This window comes from Procambarus clarkii, unplaced genomic scaffold, assembly GCF_040958095.1.
Source record: "Procambarus clarkii isolate CNS0578487 unplaced genomic scaffold, FALCON_Pclarkii_2.0 HiC_scaffold_106, whole genome shotgun sequence".
Classification (NCBI taxonomy): Eukaryota; Metazoa; Arthropoda; class Malacostraca; order Decapoda; family Cambaridae; genus Procambarus; species Procambarus clarkii.
The window spans coordinates 3,663,868-3,686,135 of NW_027189139.1; the positions used below are offsets into that span (position 1 = coordinate 3,663,868).

Here is a 22,268-nt window from a genome sequence, read left to right on the forward strand (position 1 = left end):
TGGGATGTCAGGTGTCATTAATCTATGAACACTAGGAGCAGTTTAACACATCAAAGCAATAGGATTGCTCGTAAATTCCTTATATGCATTAAAATTACCAATATCTTGTTACAATATTTATACGAATATAATTATAACCTCAGAGGAATATAAATTGAGATATTTCGTGTTTTTACCTTTCATACAAGATATTTATGGTCAATTACTTATAGGTATTATAATAATAACTATGACGCATCTCAGAAAGGTGATATTCTTCTCTTGGCCAGGTATTGGTCTGTACGGGTTATAGAGGACACGTGATCGCTGCTGACTACGTGGCTCAGATGGTCCCAGAGGACCGCCGTCAACACGTCCGAGTGATGGACATTGCCGCAGGTACAGTACAATTTGCCTTCAACATAAAGATAAATTACTTAAATGCTAAAATAATTAATCTTAAACAAAATAAAATTAGGGAAAATAAGTTATGGGTCTTAGGTATGGGTGAGACCCAACGTTGTCTCTGTATCCTGAAGACCATGTCCAGGATATGGTCAACTGGATATTGGTTATGGTCTATTATGGTCTGGTTGATAATAGTAATGACGTTATCTTACAAATGAATGAGAATAATCCACATATTTTGATATGGATTCAAAATATAATATAACTTATTTAAAAATATTCTAAGCAAAGCAAAGGAATGCAGTATACCTATGAAATTGAATAGATCGAATACTAATTACCCGAAATGGATAACAAAGAATCTGAAGAATCTTATAGGTAGAAAAAGAGCTTGGTACAAAAGGATTAAAAATGGGGAAGATAGTTTAAAACAAGAATTCGTACAACTGGTTAGAAATGTTAAAATAAATATAAGAAGGGCAAAAATGAACTATGAAGTTCGTATAGCAGGCCAAGCAAAGGTAAATCCTAAAGTTTTTTTAAGTTAAATCGAACAAAGGCTTGGGAAAGGATAGGTTCATTAAAAACCGAGACAGGTCAGATAATAAATAATGACGAAGAGATGAGTAGTATTTTTAATAAATATTTTATCTCTGTATTTACTAAGGAGGAACTTAACTCTATGCCTTCAGCCGAACAAGTCAATGTGGGTGGGAACGAGGACAGGTTGACTAGTTCAACAGCTACCAAGGATGATGTTATTAAACAAATAGTGAAACTCAAACCAAACAAATCCCCAGGGCCGGATGAAGTGTTTGCCAGGGTTCTTTAAGAATGCAAAGAGGAGCTTTCCACTGTCTACCATATTTAATAAATCATTAGAGTCAGACAAAGTGCCAGGGTCATGGAAGGTTGCTAATGTGGTACCAATTTTTAAGAAAGTAGATCACTTGCGTCAAATTATCGGCCAATTAGCCTAACATTTATTGTTGGAAAGTTGCTTAAATCGATAATTGCAAATAACATTCGTCTTCATCTTGAAAAACATAAATTAATAAATGATTCACAACATGGTTTTATAAATAGCCGTTCAAGTTTAACAAATTTGCTATCATTTGTTTCCAGCATAGTTGAGGCAGTTGATAGTGGTAAGGTTTGTGATGTTGTGTACCTTGACTATAGTAAAGTTTTTGATACAGTCCCCCATGAAAGACTGATTAAAAAGATAGAGGCTCATGGTATTGGGGGTGCTATATTAAGATGGATTAAGACATGGTTATACCAAAGGAAACAGAGAGTTAGTATAAATGGGGTTGACTGGGAAAATGTTGTAAGTGGAGTGCCTCAGGGCTGTGTCCTGGGACCTCGGTTATTCATAATATATGTGACTTAGATTCAGATGCAGGCGATGAGTCACTATAACGTGGCTGAAGTATGTTGACCAATCTACACACTAGAAAATGAAGAGACGACGTCGTTTCGGTCCGTCCAGGACCATTCTCAAGTCGATTGTGATGAGGGAATGTTGTTGTTGTTTCAGATTTAGCTACTCATGACGAAGTATAATTGTAGCACGGGCTGTGGTGAACCCGTAATTGAGTTTGGTTATACATGATAACTTTTTTCCTGTGATATTTGGGTCTAAGTTTAAAATGGAGGAGAGGACTTCTCCTTTTTCCCTGCTTATTTATCGCTTCTGTTTTAGTGCAATGGTTTTAATCTTGTTTTATTAACATTATCTTGGTGGCGGATGTAGATGCAAAATGCTCACTAATGAGTCCCATTCCTCAACAGCTTTTCTAATCATTGTAGTCGCGGTGAAATGTGAACCTAATGCAGCTGCTTTCGTCAGATTAATGTTGAGTTTGATACGCGAATTGACCATAGATCCCAATACTCTGAGTGTTGGGATCTATGGTTAATTCAGGCTGAGACTGTACAACCCAGAACCCATGCGCTGTTACAGATGTCAGCGCTTCGGCCACCACAAAGATGGCTGCAGAGGCCCGGAACGATGTGGTGTATGTATCGAGCTCCACAATACCGACATAAGCAAGAATCTGCACAACTGGCCTACCCTGACCAGGGGGCCAACTGGCCTACCCTAACCAGCGGGCAAACTGTCGTATCCTGACTAGTGAGCCAACTGGCCTACCCTGACCAGGGGTCCAACTGGCCTACCCTGACCAGGGAGCCAACTGGCCTACCCTGACCAGGGGGCCAACTGTCCTACCCTGACCAGGGGGCCAACTGACCTACCCTGACCAGGGGTCCAACTGGCCTACCCTGACCAGGGGGCCAACTGGCCTACCCTGACCAGCGGGCCAACTGGCCTACCCTGACCAGTGAGCCAACTGGCCTACCCTGACCAGCGGGCCAACTGTCCTACCCTGACCAGTGAGCCAACTGGCCTACCCTGACCAGAGGGCCAACTGGCCTACCCTGACCAGGGGGCCAACTGGCCTACCCTGACCAGGGGGCCAACTGTCCTACCCTGACCAGTGAGCCAACTGGCCTACCCTGACCAGGGGGCCAACTGGCCTACCCTGACCAGGGGGCCAACTGGCCTACCCTGACCAGTGAGCCAACTGGCCTACCCTGACCAGGGGGCCAACTGGCCTACCCTGACCAGGGGGCCAACTGGCCTACTCTGACCAGTGAGCCAACTGGCCTACCCTGACCAGAGGGCCAACTGGCCTACCCTGACCAGTGAGCCAACTGGCCTACCCTGACCAGGGGTCCAACTGGCCTACCCTGACCAGTGAGCCAACTGGCCTACCCTGACCAGGGGGCCAACTGGCCTACCCTGACCAGGGGGCCAACTGGCCTACCCTGACCAGGAAGCCAACTGGCCTACCCTGACCAGGGGGCCAACTGGCCTACCCTGACCAGGAAGCCAACTGGCCTACCCTGACCAGGAAGCCAACTGGCCTACCCTGACCAGGGGGCCAACTGGCCTAGCCTGACCAGTGAGCCAACTGGCCTACCCTGACCAGCGGCCCAACTGGCCTACCCTGACCAGGGGGCCAACTGGCCTACACTGACCAGTGAGCCAACTGGCCTACCCTGACAATCGGTTCAACTGGCCTACCCTGACCAGGGAGCCAACTGGCCTACTCTGACCAGTGAGCCAACTGGCCTACCCTGACCAGGGGGCCAACTGGCCTAGCCTGACCAGTGAGCCAACTGGCCTACCCTGACCAGGGGGCCAACTGGCCTACCCTGACCAGGGGGCCAACTGGCCTACCCTGACCAGGGGGCCAACTGGCCTACCCTGACCAGGGGGCCAACTGTCCTACCCTGACTAGGGGGCCAACTGGCCTACCCTGACCAGGGGTCCAACTGGCCTACCCTGACCAGTGAGCCAACTGGCCTACCCTGACCAGGGGGCCAACTGGCCTACCCTGACCAGGGGGCCAACTTGCCTACCCTGACCAAGGGGCCAACTGGCCTACCCTGACCAGGGAGCCAACTGGCCTACCCTGACCAGGGGGCCAACTGTCCTACCATGACCAAGGGGCCAACTGACCTACCCTGACCAGTGAGCCAACTGGCCTACCCTGACCAGGGGTCCAACTGGCCTACCCTGACCAGTGAGCCAACTGGCCTACCCTGACCAGCGGGCCAACTGTCCTACCCTAACCAGGGGGCCAACTGGCCTACCCTGACCAAGGGGCCAACTGGCCTACCCTGACCAGGGGGCCAACTGGCCTACCCTGACCAGGGGGCCAACTGGCCTACCCTGACCAGGGGCCAACTGGCCTACCCTGACCAGGGGGCCAACTGGCCTACCCTGACCAGGGAGCCAACTGTCCTACCCTGACCAGGAGACCAACTGGCCTACCCTGACAATCGGTTCAACTGGCCTACCCTGACCAGCGGGCCAACTGGCCTACCATGACAATCGGGTCAACTGGCCTACCCTGACCAGCGGGCCAACTGGCCTATTATTTTAATATTTTATTAATATTTTTACAGCTGATTTTAAAATTTTAAATTTTTAATATTAAATTTTATAATTATTTTAAATTTTCTTGGTTTTCAAGTTACGTTGGTGATCATTTAGACAAAGTTGGGGCATTTGCCAGTTAGATTATGCAAAAAACTTTGGAAAGCGTTTCAGTAAATTTAACAAACAGAGTGATATGCCCTATCGTATATATATGCCTTGCACAGTTTAAGAGTTAAATGGTCCACAAGCCAATATACAACAGAAACATTTACATAAACTCCAGTTTTTTCATTATGAATCTGTCTTTTTTAAATACAATGCATGGCTACATTTGTCATTTCAAATATATATATTTTTTCTGTTATGTATTTGTTATAATCTCTTTGTCGTAACAGTGCAATTTTCCCTATGAATTGCTACATCCAAACAATCTAGCTATGCTGTTAAATTATCTTATTACTGATGTATTTGGTATCTACATTGAAACACTTGATATTACAATGTATTCCTAGGCCTGCTAGAGCGTAGCCTAATCCAATTAAATTTTAATTGACAATATTTCCTTTTTCTTCACTACATATTTCTAAGCTATTATAAATCAATAGTTTTCAACATTTTGATTTCTAAGAATATAAAAATTCCTCTTACAAATTTCGTGTGTGCTCTTAATTTAATATGTGCATTGCTTCTCACTGACATATGCTTCATGCTTCTCACTGATATATGCTTCATGCTTCTCAGTGGCTTATCATGATATAATAAACGGTAGTTGGTTAACACTTATCTTGAAGTAACTCATTTCAGGGTTGGTATAAAAACTATTTTTAGATTAAGAAATATATTATTTGATGGTTATATAAACGTGCACTAGATTTGGTTTAGAAAAGAAATAAAGGAAGCGATATGGGAATTTACCCAATAGTAAATGATAAATATGCAGCTATTAAAAGCGTATCACACATTTGAAAACAATCTTTTTCCTTTCATTTCAAATCATGTGTATTCTCTGTAGACAGAAAAGATTCAAACGTTATTTGCACTTTTATTAGTACTAGTCGTGCATAATGAAATAAACACTATTTATATAATTGGCAAAATTATTAAAACAATACAATAATAAGCCTAGTTATATTATTCTTGTCTCTTACTTCAACATAATATTCTTGTCGCTTACTTCATAACAATATTCTCGCCTCTTACTTCATAATAGTATTCTTGTGTCTTGCTTCATAATAATATTCTTGTCTCTTACTTCATAATAATATTCTCGCCTCTTACTTAATAATATTCTTGTCTCTTACTTCATAATAATATTCTCGCCTCTTACTTAATAATATTCTTGTCTCTTACTTTATAAAAATATTCTTGTCTCTTACTTCATAATACTAATCTAGTCTCTTACTTCATAATAGTATTCTTGTGTCTTGCTTCATAATAATATTCTTGTCTCTTACTTCATAATAATATTCTTGTGTCTTACTTCATAATAATATTCTTGTCTCTTATTTCATAATAATATTCTTGTCTCTTACTTTATAATAATATTCTTGTCTCTTAATTCATAATAATATTCTTGTCTCTTACTTTAATTAATCATTAATAATTTCATTAATGATTAATTTACTAGAGAGTGGAATATATTCCACAGGTACCGGCGGCGTCGGCCTCAAGCTACACAAGAAAGGATTCACGTGAGTATAATGGGAGAATTGTACCAGACAATCCCTTCTGATTAATACATCTGTCGCGGAGTGCATAGTTGGTTTACAATGAAAACGTCCTGGGCTCGATAAGATTGAAGGACAATGCTAGGCTGGTCGTATTTATTTCCAACAACTCACATTCATATATTGTCTAACAAAACCTTCAAAAAATCTAGTGTGTTTGTCTGTGTGACATTACATAGTAACTTGTTCCATAATAATGAATTTAAAGTTCCTGGCCAGTGTTCCCTAATATATGTTTTAAATCGAAATTTATCAAACTGAAATTTATTATTTAGTTGCTTGCATAGTTTATATTTGTAACACCTAGTTTATATCCACTAGTGAACATTTTTCTTACATTTGACAACTCATTCTCATAAAATGATAATACTTATAGTCACTACTTGCTTAAATGTAATAAAATGTACTGTTAGCCCTAAAAAGTTAAAATTTTGTCCGATTAATTTGGAAGACAAAACTAAAACCCAACTTAAACATTCTTAGGCCTAGTATAGCCCCATTAGGTGTCAATATTAGTTCTAGCATAGTGTGTGGCATTGTTTGAACTGGTTAGGTTACGTTAGGTCTTTCGGTCTCATTTGTGATTTAATAGAATGTCGGCTAATTCAGTAATACAAAATATATGCAGACGATGAGTCACAATAACGTTTCTGAAATATGATGACATATGTCGTATATATTGTGACGATAATCTCTTTCAAGAGAGATTGAGCCTGCTCTTCCCTACTTCAAGTTACGTCCAAATATACAAGTATAAGATACTACATTCAAAATACGTCACCAGTAGCACAAAACGTTTTGACCAGGAGGCAAAACGTACCAAGATCCCCCCACTCCATACACCCTCCACACGCCAGCTCGTCATCAAACCAGCTAACTACCCTTCACCAGCTTGCCTGCTTCTGATTGGTGACTCGCCAGCCGCGCACCTGCACACCGCACCTCAGCTCCTCTACCCGAGTCGACTTCTGAGCCTGACCAGCTATCAACTTCAGAATATTCTTTGTGCTCTTAGCGTTGATATCTCTCTCTGGCATACTAGCTCATTAGCTCGTATACAAAGGGAGGTTTCAGCCATAGCCGATATTCTCAGCACAATTTTATTATATTACCTTTATATTATTGTGTCTCACATTGTCTTTGCCTTTTCTTTATTATTTCGTTGAATTTTTAATTCCCCGAGATTTGTCTTTATTTTCATTTATGTTTAAAGTAAATATATTAAAGTTTCATTGTTCATACTTTGTGTTTTTTTCGTGTTCCTCCCTCTCACTTACCACAGACAACAGGCAAGCCGTCTATATTTTTGTTTTAAGTGTGACCAGACCATGACACCTGCCATTGGAGGACTGCCGAACATCAACACTCCAACACTTTCCCGTCACAATATATATATATATATATATATATATATATATATATATATATATATATATATATATATATATATATATATATATATACATATATATATATATATATATATATATATATATATATATATATATATATATATATATATATGCGAACAAGCCTGAATGGTCCCCAGGACTATATGCGTCTAAAAACTCACACCCCAGAAGTGATTCGAACCCATACTCCCAAGATTACCATCCGAGTTGCCGGCGGGGAAGTGGTTCAAATAGCTTTTCAGACATATATATATATATATATATATATATATATATATATATATATATATATATATATATATATATATATATATATATTATTAAATATGACCGAAAAAGTAAGATTAATAATTCTAACACGAATTTTCTCAATCTTTCGTACATTTCGTTTCACTGTTGGAGGTAAATCAAAAATCAATTCTCCAAAATTCATTTTTATTTCTAGTCTGACGCGACACGAGCGCGTTTCGTAAAACTTATTACATTTTCAAAGACTTTAGTTCACAAATACACAACTGAATAGAACTTACGCATCTCCGATTTTATATCTACATTTGAGTGAGGTGGAAGGGGTGATGTGGCATTAACACAAGACAGAACAAGATGTGGTATTAATAGGGTATTAATTTCATCAACACAAGACAGAACAAGAGTATTAATAGGGTATTAATTTCATCAACACAAGACAGAACACGAAACAATGGATATTGAATAGAAGTGTTTGTAGAAAGCCTATTGGTCCATATTTCTTGATGCTTCTATATTGGAGCTACCTAACCCAACCTAACCTATAAAGATAGGTTAGGTTAGGTTAGGTAGGGTTGGTTAGGTTCAGTCATATATCTACGTTAAACTTAACTCTAATAAAAAAAATTAACCTCATACATAATGAAATGGGTAGCTTTATCATTTCATGAGAAAAAAATTAGAGAAAATATATTAATTCATGAAAACTTGGCTTATTAGGCAAATCGGGCATTGCATAGTATGCTGAGAAGTGCGTTCTGGCTACTAGGTACGACATATATATATATATATATATATATATATATATATATATATATATATATATATATATATATATATATATATATATATATATATATATATGTCGTACCTAGTAGCCAGAACGCACTTCTCAGCCTACTATTCAGGGCCCGATTTGCCTAATAAGCCAAGTTTTCATGAATTAATTGTTTTTCGACTACCTAACCTAACCTAACCTAACTTTTTCGGCTACCTAACCTAACCTAACCTATAAAGATAGGTTAGGTTAGGTTAGGTAGGGTTGGTTAGGTTCGGTCATATATCTACGTTAATTTTAACTCCAATAAAAAAAAATTTACCTCATACATAATGAAATGGGTAGCTTTATCATTTCATAAGAAAAAAATTAGAGAAAATATATTAATTCAAAAAACTTGGCTTATTAGGCAAATTGGGCCTTGTATAGTAGGCTGAGAAGTGCGTTCTGGCTACTAGGTACGACATATATATATATATATATATATATATATATATATATATATATATATATATATATATATATATATATATATATATATATATATATATATATATATATATATATATATATATATATATGTCGTACCTAGTAGCCAGAACGCACTTCTCAGCCTACTATGCAAGGCCCGATTTGCCTAATAAGCCAAGTTTTCATGAATTAATTGTTTTTCGACTACCTAACCTACCTAACCTAACCTAACCTAACTTTTTCGGCTACCTAACCTAACCTAACCTATAAAGATAGGTTAGGTTAGGTTAGGTAGGGTTGGTTAGGTTCGGTGATATATCTACGTTCATTTTAACTCCAATAAAAAAAATTGACCTCATACATAATATAATGGGTAGCTTTATCATTTCATTAGAAAAAAATTAGAGAAAATATATTAATTCAGGAAAACTTGGCTTATTAGGCAAATCGGGCCTTGCATAATAGGCTGAGAAGTGCGTTCTGGCTACTAGGTACGACATATATATATATATATATATATATATATATATATATATATATATATATATATATATATATATATATATATATATATATATATATATGTATATATATATATTATTAAATATGACCGAAAAAGTAAGATTAATAATTCTAACACGAATTTTCTCAATCTTTCGTACATTATGCTTCACTGTTGGAGGTAAATCAAAAATCACTTCTCCAAAATTCATTTTTATTTCTAGTCTGACGCGACACGGGCGCGTTTCGTAAAACTTATTACATTTTCAAAGACTTCACAAATACACAACTGATTAGAACTTACGTCTCTCTGATATTATATCTACATTTGAGTGAGGTGGGAAGGGTGATGTGGCATTAACACAAGACAGAACAGGAGGGGATATTAATAGGGTATTAAAAGTATCAACACAAGACAGAACAGAAACAGTGGGTATTGAATAGAAGTGTTTGTAGAAAGCCTATTGGTCCATATTTCTTGATGCTTCTATATTGGAGCGGAGTCTTGAGGTGGGTAGAATATAGTTGTGCAATAATTGGCTGTTGATTGCTGGTGTTGACTTCTTGATGTGTAGTGCCTCGCAAACGTCAAGCCGCCTGCTATCGCTGTATCTATCGATGATTTCTGTGTTGTTTACTAGGATTTCTCTGGCGATGGTTTGGTTATGGGAAGAGATTATATGTTCCTTAATGGAGCCCTGTTGCTTATGCATCGTTAAACGCCTAGAAAGAGATGTTGTTGTCTTGCCTATATACTGGGTTTTTTGGAGCTTACAGTCCCCAAGTGGGCATTTGAAGGCATAGACGACGTTAGTCTCTTTTAAAGCGTTCTGTTTTGTGTCTGGAGAGTTTCTCATGAGTAGGCTGGCCGTTTTTCTGGTTTTATAGTAAATCATCAGTTGTATCCTCTGATTTTTGTCTGTAGGGATAACGTTTCTATTAACAATATCTTTCAGGACCCTTTCCTCCGTTTATGAGCTGTGGAAAAGAAGTTCCTGTAAAATAGTCTAATAGGGGGTATAGGTGTTGTGTTAGTTGTCTTCTCTTCTTGTCTCTCCTCTGAAGAGACAACTAACACAACACCTATACCCCCTATTAGACTATTTTACAGGAACTTCTTTTCCACAGCTCATAAAACGGAGGAAAGGGTCCTGAAAGATATTGTTAATAGAAACGTTATCCCTACAGACAAAAATCAGAGGATACAACTGATGATTTACTATAAAACCAGAAAAACGGCCAGCCTACTCATGAGAAACTCTCCAGACACAAAACAGAACGCTTTAAAAGAGACTAACGTCGTCTATGCCTTCAAATGCCCACTTGGGGACTGTAAGCTCCAAAAAACCCAGTATATAGGCAAGACAACAACATCTCTTTCTAGGCGTTTAACGATGCATAAGCAACAGGGCTCCATTAAGGAACATATAATCTCTTCCCATAACCAAACCATCGCCAGAGAAATCCTAGTAAACAAAACAGAAATCATCGATAGATACAGCGATAGCAGGCGGCTTGACGTTTGCGAGGCATTACACATCAAGAAGTCAACACCAGCAATCAACAGCCAATTATTGCACAACTATATTCTACCCACCTCAAGACTCCGCTCCAATATAGAAGCATCAAGAAATATGGACCAATAGGCTTTCTACAAACACTTCTATTCAATACCCATTGTTTCTGTTCTGTCTTGTGTTGATACTTTTAATACCCTATTAATATCCCCTCCTGTTCTGTCTTGTGTTAATGCCACATCACCCTTCCCACCTCACTCAAATGTAGATATAATATCAGAGAGACGTAAGTTCTAATCAGTTGTGTATTTGTGAAGTCTTTGAAAATGTAATAAGTTTTACGAAACGCGCCCGTGTCGCGTCAGACTAGAAATAAAAATGAATTTTGGAGAAGTGATTTTTGATTTACCTCCAACAGTGAAGCATAATGTACGAAAGATTGAGAAAATTCGTGTTAGAATTATTAATCTTACTTTTTCGGTCATATTTAATAATATATGTCTACAGGAAAGACTGCTACCAAAATATACTAATAGTATATATATATATATATATATATATATATATATATATATATATATATATATATATATATATTATATACATATATATATATATATATATATATTATATATATATATATATATATATATATATATATATATATATATATATATATATATATATATATATATATATATATATATATATATATATATTGGTGTGTGTGTGTGTGTATCAAGAAAATAAACACGTGATTAAAAATGTGACAGTTTCAGACCACGGAGGAAAATTGAAACAGGAATTTCCTTAAGTACTTTTGTAAATTAACTCTTAATTAATTTCGTATATTCAATTTTCCTTCGTGGTCTGACACTATATATATATATGTCGTACCTAGTAGCCAGAACGCACTTCTCAGCCTAATATTCAATTCCCGATTTGCCTAATAAGCCAAGTTTTCATGAATTAATTGTTTTTCGACTACCTAACCTACCTAACCTAACCTAACCTAACTTTTTCGGCTACCTAACCTAACCTAACCTATAAAGATAGGTTAGGTTAGGTTAGGTAGGGTTGGTTAGGTTCGGTCATATATCTACGTTAATTTTAACTCCAATAAAAAAAATTGACCTCATACATAATGAAATGGGTAGCTTTATCATTTCATAAGAAAAAAATTGAGAAAATATATTAATTCAAAAAAACTTGGTTTATTAGGCAAATTGGGCCTTGCATAGTAGGCTGAGAAGTGCGTTCTGGCTACTAGGTACGACATATATATATATATATATATATATATATATATATATATATATATATATATATATATATATATATATATATATATATATATATATGTCGTACCTAGTAGCCAGAACTCACTTCTCAGCCTACTATTCAAGGCCAGATTTGCCTAATAAGCCAAGTTTTCCTGAATTTATATATTTACTATAATTTTTTTCTTATGAAATAATAAAGCAACCCTTTTCTCTATGTATGAGGTCAATTTTTTTTTATTGGAGTTAAAATTAACGTAGATATATGACCGAACCTAACCAACCCTACCTAACCTAACCTAACCTATATTTATAGGTAAGGTTAGGTTAGGTAGCCAAAAAAAGCTAGGTTAGGTTAGGTTAGGTAGGTTAGGTAGACGAAAAAACATTAATTCATGAAAACTTGGCTTATTAGGCAAATCGGGCCTTGAATACTAGGCTGAGAAGTGCATTCTGGCTATTAGGTACGACATATATATATATATATATATATATATATATATATATATATATATATATATATATATATATATATATATATATATATATATATATATATATATATATATATATATATGTCGTACCTAGTAGCCAGAACGCACTTCTCAGCCTACTATGCAAGGCCCAATTTGCCTAATAAGCCAAGTTTTCCAGAATTAATATATTTTCTCTAATTTTTTTCTTATTAAACGATAAAGCTACCCATTTCATTATGTATGAGGTCAATTTTTTTTTATTGGAGTTAAAATTAACGTAGGTATATGGCCGAACCTAACCAACCCTACCTAACCTAACCTAACCTATCTCTATAGGTTAGGTTCGGTTAGGTAGCCGAAAAAGTTAGGTTAGGTAGGTTAGGTAATCGAAAAAAATTATTTCATGAAAACTTGGCTATATATATATATATATATATATATATACATATATATATATGTCGCACCTAGTAGCCAGAACGCACTTGTCAGCCTACTATGCAAGGCCCTATTTGCCTAATAAGCCAAGTTTTCATGAATTAATATATTTTCTCAATTTTTTTTCTTTTGAAATGATAAAGCTACCCATTTCATTATGTATGAGGTCAATTTTTTTTTATTGGAGTTAAAATTAACGTAGATATATGACCAAACCTAACCAACCCTACCTAACCTAACCTAACCTATCTTTATAGGTTAGGTTAGGTTAGGTAGCCGAAAAAGTTAGGTTAGGTTAGGTAGGTTAGGTAGTCGAAAAAAAAAATTAATTCATGAATATTTGGCTTATTAGGCAAATCGGGCCTTGCATAGTAGGCTGAGAAGTGAGTTCTGGCTACTAGGTACGACATATATATATATATATATATATATATATATATATATATATATATATATATATATATATACGTGTACATACAAAAGAATGGGGGTGGTAGGAGAAGATAATATTAGTGTTCAGTGAGAAACCACAAGGTCTCCTTTGAATACTTTTTATTTTCTTCTCTGAGGCTATGGGTCCCCACATTGGCACCAGAGGTGGTACCCTCACAAATTTTATATAAAAATATATATATATATATATATATATATATATATATATATATATATATATATATATATATATATATATATATATTTATATTTATATATATATTTATATATATATACTTATATATATACTTATATATATATATATATATATATATATATATATATATATATATATATATATATATATATATATATATATATATATATATATATATACTTATATATATGCTTTTATATATATATATATATATATATATATATATGTATATACTTATATATATACTTATATATATACTTATATATATACTTATATATATATATATATATATATATATATATATATATATATATATATATATGGTGTATATATATATATATATATATATATATATATATATATATATATTGTATATATATATATATATATATATATATATATATATATACACCATATATATATATATATATATATATATATGTATATATATATATATATATATATATATATATGTATATATATATATATATATATGGTATATATATATATATATATATATATATATTTAATATAATATATATATTAATATATATATATATATATATATATATATATATATATATATATATATATATATATTTATATATTTATGTAAATATAAATATATTTCAAAATGAAAATGTTGACATATATTCATTCCATAAATTTTAACAGAAAGTAACATTCTAGGAACATAGATGCCCTGGATCCATCAGAAGGAATGTTGAACATTCTTACAGAAACTGGAGTGTACAGCCTTATTTATCAGGAGTTCATAAGCCAAGACCCGACAACCATTCCTGAAGGTGAGAACCCGTCCACATCTTTGTCTTTAATAAATATAAATATGTATGAAAATCCAGAGTATGGAACCTTAAGTGAATACTGCAATGCTTCTGTATTGTAAATAAATGCTAATATACATAGAGATACTTAACGCCTTCCTAAAATTCATGTCACTACACTCACTTATCTAAATCCATAACTTATATAAAACCATGTGTTCAATAATGCTATCATTATTATATAATAAACTTCCTAACTTATAACTGGTATTTAAAAAAAAATAATGTTTTTCAAGTTTTTATAGCAAAAAATTTAGTCTGTGTATATTGTTGTTTTACAAGTGCTGATAGTCAGTAAGCTAATTAATAACTGCTTGATTATGTTCCATTTAGTGTTGGTGTCACGTTTTCTAAAGGAAGGAAATTGTAGTTTCTTTGAATAAAAAGATGGCAGTCAACAGTGATCTGATGTTATGTCATGTGTTTAATCCAATGGAGGCAGGTGTCATTATGGCGAGCTTTGATTGGTCCGATTGAGGCAAAGAATGCTAGGGAAGAGAGGACGTAATGAGGGCAGCCAGGGAGAGAGGGCCTGAGGATGGCAGCAGGTGTAGGAGGACCTCATGCTGGCAGCAGGTGTGGGAGGACCTCATGTAGGCAGCAGGTGTGGGAGAACCTCATGCTGGTAGCAGGTGTGGGAGAACCTCATGCAGGCAGCTGAGGAGAGAGCCCAGCAAACACTTTTAGGTTGTCACAACGTACCAGGAAAGTTTTTGAAAGCAGAGGCAACGTTTGTTTTCACGTATTAGCTACGTTATTGTGTGGAGTTATTACGTTGTTTTGTCTTTGCTCGGAGTCTGGATAGATTATAGAGCTTTCCATCAGATCTTGTACGGAGATAGATGCCTTTTGTGGTTGTTTCAAAGGCATGCTTGACGAGGATCGCGAAGAAGATGCCGAACAGGGTTGGAGCAAGAACACACCCTTGTGTTAAACAGGGGTGTGTTCGAAATAAAAAAAAAAGCACTGCCAGTATTGGATCTATTTGTATAAGTGAAGGTTCATACACGGAGGATGACAAAGAAATTAGTGAAATCCTAAAAAAAAAAATTGAGGACATGCTTAGTACTCCAAAAAACTGCATGAAAGTGGAAGATCCAGACAACTTCTTTATGCGTGATATCCAAACTCCTGCAAATATAACTGATATCAACACGAGCATGGCAGATTTTGAAAGGGAAATTGAGAACATGCCCATGCACTCAGCATGGATATATACCATACTCCATACTCATGGATTCAATTTTTATAAAGAAATGCAAGGTGCCAGTAGCACAGGCACTTAGTATAGTGTGGAGGAAGCGCGTGGACACAGGGAAGATACCAGATGTGCTTAAATCAGCAGACATAGCCCCTTTACACAAAGGAGTGAGCAAAGCATTGGCAAAGAATTATAGACCAGTTGCACTAACATCCCACATAATAAAAGTATTTGAGAGAGTGATCAGGAACCAGATCACAAGTTTCATGGAAATCAATGTCCTCCACAACCCAGGCCAACATGGATTTAAAGCGAGGAGATCATGCCTCTCACAGCTACTTGACCATTACGACAAGTTCACTGAGGCATTAAAAGGAGAACAGGATGCAGATGTGGTATTCACGGACTTTGCGAGGCATTCGATAAATGTGACCATGTAGTGATAGCACACAAAATGAGGTCAATGGGAATAACTGGTAAAGTAGGACGCTGCATACTCAGTTTTCTGTCGAACAGAACACAAAGAGCAACAGTCAATCATATAAAAATTGAGTCCAAGCGCAGTTAATTGCTCTGTACCTCAGGGTACAGTCCTTGCACCACTGCTTTCCCTTATTCTCATATCAGATATAGACTCAAATACAAGTCACAGCTTCGTATCATCATTTGCAGATGACAAAACATGAAAATGACCTCTGTTGAAGACATTGAAAAACTTCAAGCAGATATTAATGAAGTTTTCGACTGGGCAGCATACAATAACAAGATGTTTAACAGTGATCAGTTCCAGGTACTCAGGTACGGTAAAAATGAGGAACTTAAACATAATACAGGGTACAAAACACAATCAAATATGCCCCCTAGTAGGAAAACAGCATGTGAAGGATTGGGGAATTATGATGTCTGACGACCTAACGTTTAGGGAGCAAAACCAAGCAAATATTGCGCCAGCCAGAAAAATGATGGGATGGATTACGAGAACTTTAAAATCCAGGGATCCCATCACAATGGTTGTACTCATGAAATCACTTGTGCAGTCCCGTCTTGAGTACTGACCAGTAGTCGCTTTCCCTTTCAGAGCAGGAGAGACTGCTGAAATAGAGGAAATACAGAGAGCATAAACGGCATACATTGACACGATAAAGCACCTAAAATATTGGGATCATCTCAAAGCTCTCCAAATGTACTCCTTAGAAAGGAGACGAGAGATATATCAAAAAATATATACGTGGAAAATACTGAAGGGCCAGGTTCCAAATCTACACAATAAAATAACAACCTACTAAATTGAACGATATGGAAGAAAATGCAGAATAGAATCTGTATAGAACAGAATAGAACACTGTATAAGCATCAGAGGTACACGGTTATTCAACATCCTCCCAGTGAGCATAAGAAATATTGCCGGAACAACGGGGTGGATATGTGGGCCTGCGGGCCGCTCCTAGCAACAGCCTTGTGGACCAAACTCTTACAAGTCAAGCCTCGCCTTGGGCCGGGCTTGGAGAGTAGAAGAACTCCCAGAACCCCATCAAGCAGGATATAAAGAATATTCCTATCCTCAAGTACATGCTTTCATCCTCAAGTATATCCTACCATCCTCAAGTACATCATGCCATACTCCAGTACATGCTACCATCTTCAAGTACACCTTACCATCCTCAAGCACATTCTACCATACCCAAGTACATCCTACCATACTCAAGTACATCTTACCATACTAAAGTACATCCTTCTATTCTCAAGTAAATCCTACCATCCACATATATATCCTACTATCCTTAAGTACATTCTACCATCATGAAGTACACACTACCATCATCAAGTTCATCCTACGATACTCATGTGCATCCTACCATCGTCAAGTACATCCTACCATCCTCAAGTATATCCTAGCATACTCATGTACATCCTACCATACTCAAGTACATCCTACCATTCGCAAGTACATCCTACCATCCTCACGTATCCATCTTCCATCCTCAAGCACATCCTAAAATCCTCAAGTACATTCTATAATTTTCAAAGACATCCTACCATCCCCAAGTACATCCTATAATCATCAAGTTTATCCTACAATACTCATGTACATCCTATTATTCTCAAGTACATCCTACCATCGTCAAGTACATCCTACCATCTTCAAGTATATCCAACCATCCTCACTTACATCCTACCATCCTCAAGTTCACCCTACAATACTCATGTACACCATACAATCCTCAGGTACATTCCTACCATCCTGAAGTACATCCTGCCATACTCAAGTACATTCTACCATCCTCATATATATCCTACCATCCTTGGGTACACCCTACCATCCTCAAGCACATTCTACCATACTCAAGTAGATTCTACCATCCTGAAGTACACCCTACAGTTTTCAAATAAATCCTGCTATCCTCAAGTACATCCTACCATTCTCAAGAACATCCTACCATCCTCAAGTACACTCTACTATACTCAAGTACATCCAACAATCATCAAACACATTCTATTATACTCAAGTACATCCTACCATACTCAAGTACATCGTGCAATCCTCACTTACACCCTACCAAACTCAAGTACATCCTACCATCCTCAAATACATTATATAATCTTCAAGTACATCCTACCATCCCCAAGTACATCTTACCATCCTCAACTTTATCCTACAATACTTATGTACATCCTACAATACTCATGTACATCCTATTATTCTCAAGAACTTCTTACCATACTCATGTATATCCTACCATCCTCAGGTACATCCTACCATAATCAAGTACATTCTTCCATACTCAAGTACATCCTTCCAAAACTTAAGTACATCCTTCCATCCTCAAGTACATGCTACCATTCTCAAGTACATGCTACCATCCTCAAGTATATCCTACCATCCTCAAGAACATGCTACCATCCTCAAGTACATCCTACCATCCTTAAGTTCACCGTACCATCCTCAAGTACTTCCTTCCATACTCAAGTACATCCTTCTATTATCAAGTACATCCTTCCATTCTCAAGTACATCCGACCATACTCAAGTGCATCTTTCCATACTCAAGAACATCCTACACTTCTCAAGTACATACTCAAGGTAAACTTCTAAAATGGAAGGTGTAGTGAGTGAACTAGTGCTGGCGAGGGAACAATGTGGAGTTCTCAGGGCAGTGTTGGATTCCCTGCGGGAGGAGCTACGACAGATGAAGGAGCTAAGACAGACGAAACAACGTTAAAGGGAAGCAGATGAGGAGAGCAGCAATAGAAAGTCTTCGCCTTGGAATGTCGTAAAGGACATGGGTCTTAAGAAGACTCTGGCAAAGCCGCTGACAGATGTCATAAAGACTTCCAACCTATTCCCCGTTCTGGAAGACGAGTGCTGTAGGGAGACTGCAGTTCGCACGAAAGTCAAGGCAACACAGGAAGCGCAAGTCCATCAAAGTGCTCACAAAGTAAAGGAAGTACCTAAGCAAATTTTGGTTGTGGGAGATTCCCAGGTGAGTTATTTAGATAGAGCTTTTTGTCCCAGAGATAGGGGGACAGATTAAGGGTTAGCTATCCGGGAGCTGGAATTGGCGATATAGTAAATAACATGAATGATATTATGGCTCGAAATGGGAACAAACCCTTTATATGTATCAGTGCAGGTGAACGAGTTAGGAGTGAGGCACTGATACAGAAGTTAAAGACAGCCATAGAATTAGTTAGGAGCAAGGGAGGAATCCCGATCATATGTGGCATTCTTCCAAGAAAGGGAGTTGGAAATGAATGGTTGTTGAAGGCACTTGATATCAATTGCCAGCTGGACAAATATTGTAAATTAAATGCAATATCCTTCATTGATAACTGGGAACACTTTTATGGAAGGAATGACATGTATGCTCAGGATGGGCTGGGGTTGTTGCTGTTGCAAACTCGTTGGAATCTGTGTTTGGATATTTTTTTTGGGGGGAGGGGGGTTTAAACTGTTAGTAGAAAGTGGTGTGGGAATTAATATGGAAAAAGGAGGTAATAATAGTATGTGTCTGTGGGGAAACAAATTGACAAAATGAACAGGGAAAGAGAAGGGCCTCAAAATAACAATACACTTAGGGTATATTACATGAACAGTAGGAATTTAAGAAACAAAATAAACGATTTAAATGCTCTTGTCTGCACAGAAACAATAGATATTATTGCGCTTACCGAAACATAGATGAATGAAGAAAACAGAGAACTTGTAACACCGGGTGGAGAAGGGTTATCTTGAGATGATTTCGGGGCTTTAGTGTCACCGCGGCCCGGTCCTCGACCAGGCCTCCACCCCCAGGAAGCAGCCCGTGACAGCTGACTAACACCCAGGTACCTACTTTACTGTTAGGTAACAGGGGCATAGGGTGAAAGAAACTCTGCCCATTGTTTCTCGCTGGCGCCCGGGACCACAGGATCACAAGTCCAGCGTGCTGTCCGCTCGGCCGACCGGCTCCCTAGGGTAAAGCAAAGTAAATGAAGAAGGAGAAGGGGAGGAGGAAGGGATGAAGGAAAGGAGTGGATGAGGAGGTGGAACATAGATAAGGTTGAGGGGGAACTCGTCAGTCTGCCAACAGGACACGAGGGGCGCGCGGGAAGGGTGAAGGTAGGAGAGGAGAAGGAAGGAGGAGGAGGAGGAGGAGGAAGGAGTAGAGAGTAGCTGATGTTGATTACTCTCTAATATATGCTGCCACCATCCTGCCAGTTCTACCACATTTTCCACTTCTACTAAATAATGGTGAGGTGAAAGAAGGTAGCGCGAGGTACCTCTCACCAGGCCACACCTTCCCTCATTCAGTGGCCCGTGCATCCCTCACTGGTCCACCTTGTTATCTCTCACTTGTTCATCTAGGTATCTCTAGTCTTAACTCTTCTCTAGTTTTACTTGAGAGATCCATATCACTGATCATCTTATAAATACTTTGCCATGGAATATTAATTAAAAAATGAATGAACACAACTCAAGATTGCTATTCAACACTAAGGCAATTATTATACCAAATTATCTCCATTTTAGTCATTTAACACTTAGTTCTAAAACTTTTGAACACTTTATAAAATTACTATTTAACATTGAATTAGTCAACCCAAGAAATCCACCAATCCACCCATCCTCAACCATACAGTGGTTTCCTGGTTCAGGCTACACTCGTCACCACTAAGACACTCCTGGTCAAAACAAGCAATACTCACACTCTAACCTTACGACTCAGATGGATGCACTCTGATGAGTGACAGGCACCCACCAAATTGGCGATTGCCTGAGGAAAGCTCTCTGGTCACCCTCTGTCTGTGCAAGGCTGTCTCTAATTGAATCATCCAGCCTCACCCCAACGTGGGGAAGGCTGGTACTGTAGCATCTTGACTGCCCTTATATGGACTATGACATCCTAGACTGATCCTTACTAACCTCATGTGGGCCCGGCAGTACACAAGGCGCTCCTTGTGGAAAAGTACTGCTGTCAGCAGCTTGTGCCAGCCAGTGCCTGCTCCTACCACCTCGCATACACACACACACACACACACACACACAGTACACCACATATGTAAGACCAATCCTGGAGTATGCGGCCCCAGCATGGAGCCCGTACCTTGTCAAGCACAAGACGAAGCTGGAAAAAGTCCAAAGGTATGCTACTAGACTAGTCCCAGAACTAAGAGGCATGAGTTATGAGGAAAGGCTGCGGGAAATGCACCTCACGACACTGGAAGACAGAAGAGTAAGGGGAGACATGATCACAACCTACAAAATCCTCAGGGGAATCGACCGGGTAAACAAGGACGAACTTTTCAACACTGGTGGGACGCGAACAAGGGGACACAGGTGGAAGCTGAGTACCCAAATGAGCCACAGAGACGTTAGAAAGAACTTTTTCAGTGTCAGAGTAGTTAGCAAATGGAATGCATTAGGAAGTGATGTGGTGGAGGCTGACTCCATTCACAGTTTCAAATGTAGATATGATAGAGCCCAATAGGCTCAGGAATCTGTACACCAGTTGATTGACGGTTGAGAGGCGGGACCAAAGAGCCAGAGCTCAACCCCGCAAGCACAATTAGGTGAGTACACACACACACACAACTCACAATTAACATGAAAGAGTACAAAACACTTGCAATGTTACCAACTTTTAGCTGAATATCAAATAATGGATTTACACTATTTCACACAGATAGATAAAATGGACGAGAATCGGGATTAGCAATATATTTGGAAATACAAATATACATTGAAAAAAGGGAAAATTTGAAATGTAGTCTCAAAGAGGGAATTAAAACTGAGCCACACACTTAACCTATATGACTAGAATTAGAGGACAAAGCTAGAAATCTTATTATAGGAGTTATATATTGCACAGAAAGTACATCCACAAGTACATTCTACCATCCTCAAGTACACC

At 37.7% G+C, this 22,268-nt stretch overlaps 1 protein-coding gene across 1 annotated transcript in view; it reads left to right on the plus strand.

Annotated features, from left to right (window-relative positions):
• The first annotated feature begins 249 nt into the window (after positions 1-249).
• LOC138360291 (methyltransferase-like protein 27) overlaps positions 250-22,268 on the plus strand; it is a 73,117-nt gene continuing 51,098 nt past the window's right edge. Inside the window, exons 1-3 of the mRNA XM_069320205.1 lie at positions 250-378; positions 5,988-6,030; positions 14,522-14,637. Coding sequence (XP_069176306.1) covers positions 327-378; positions 5,988-6,030; positions 14,522-14,637 — 211 coding nt within the window. The 5' untranslated portion in view covers positions 250-326. The remainder of the gene's footprint in view (positions 379-5,987; positions 6,031-14,521; positions 14,638-22,268) is intronic.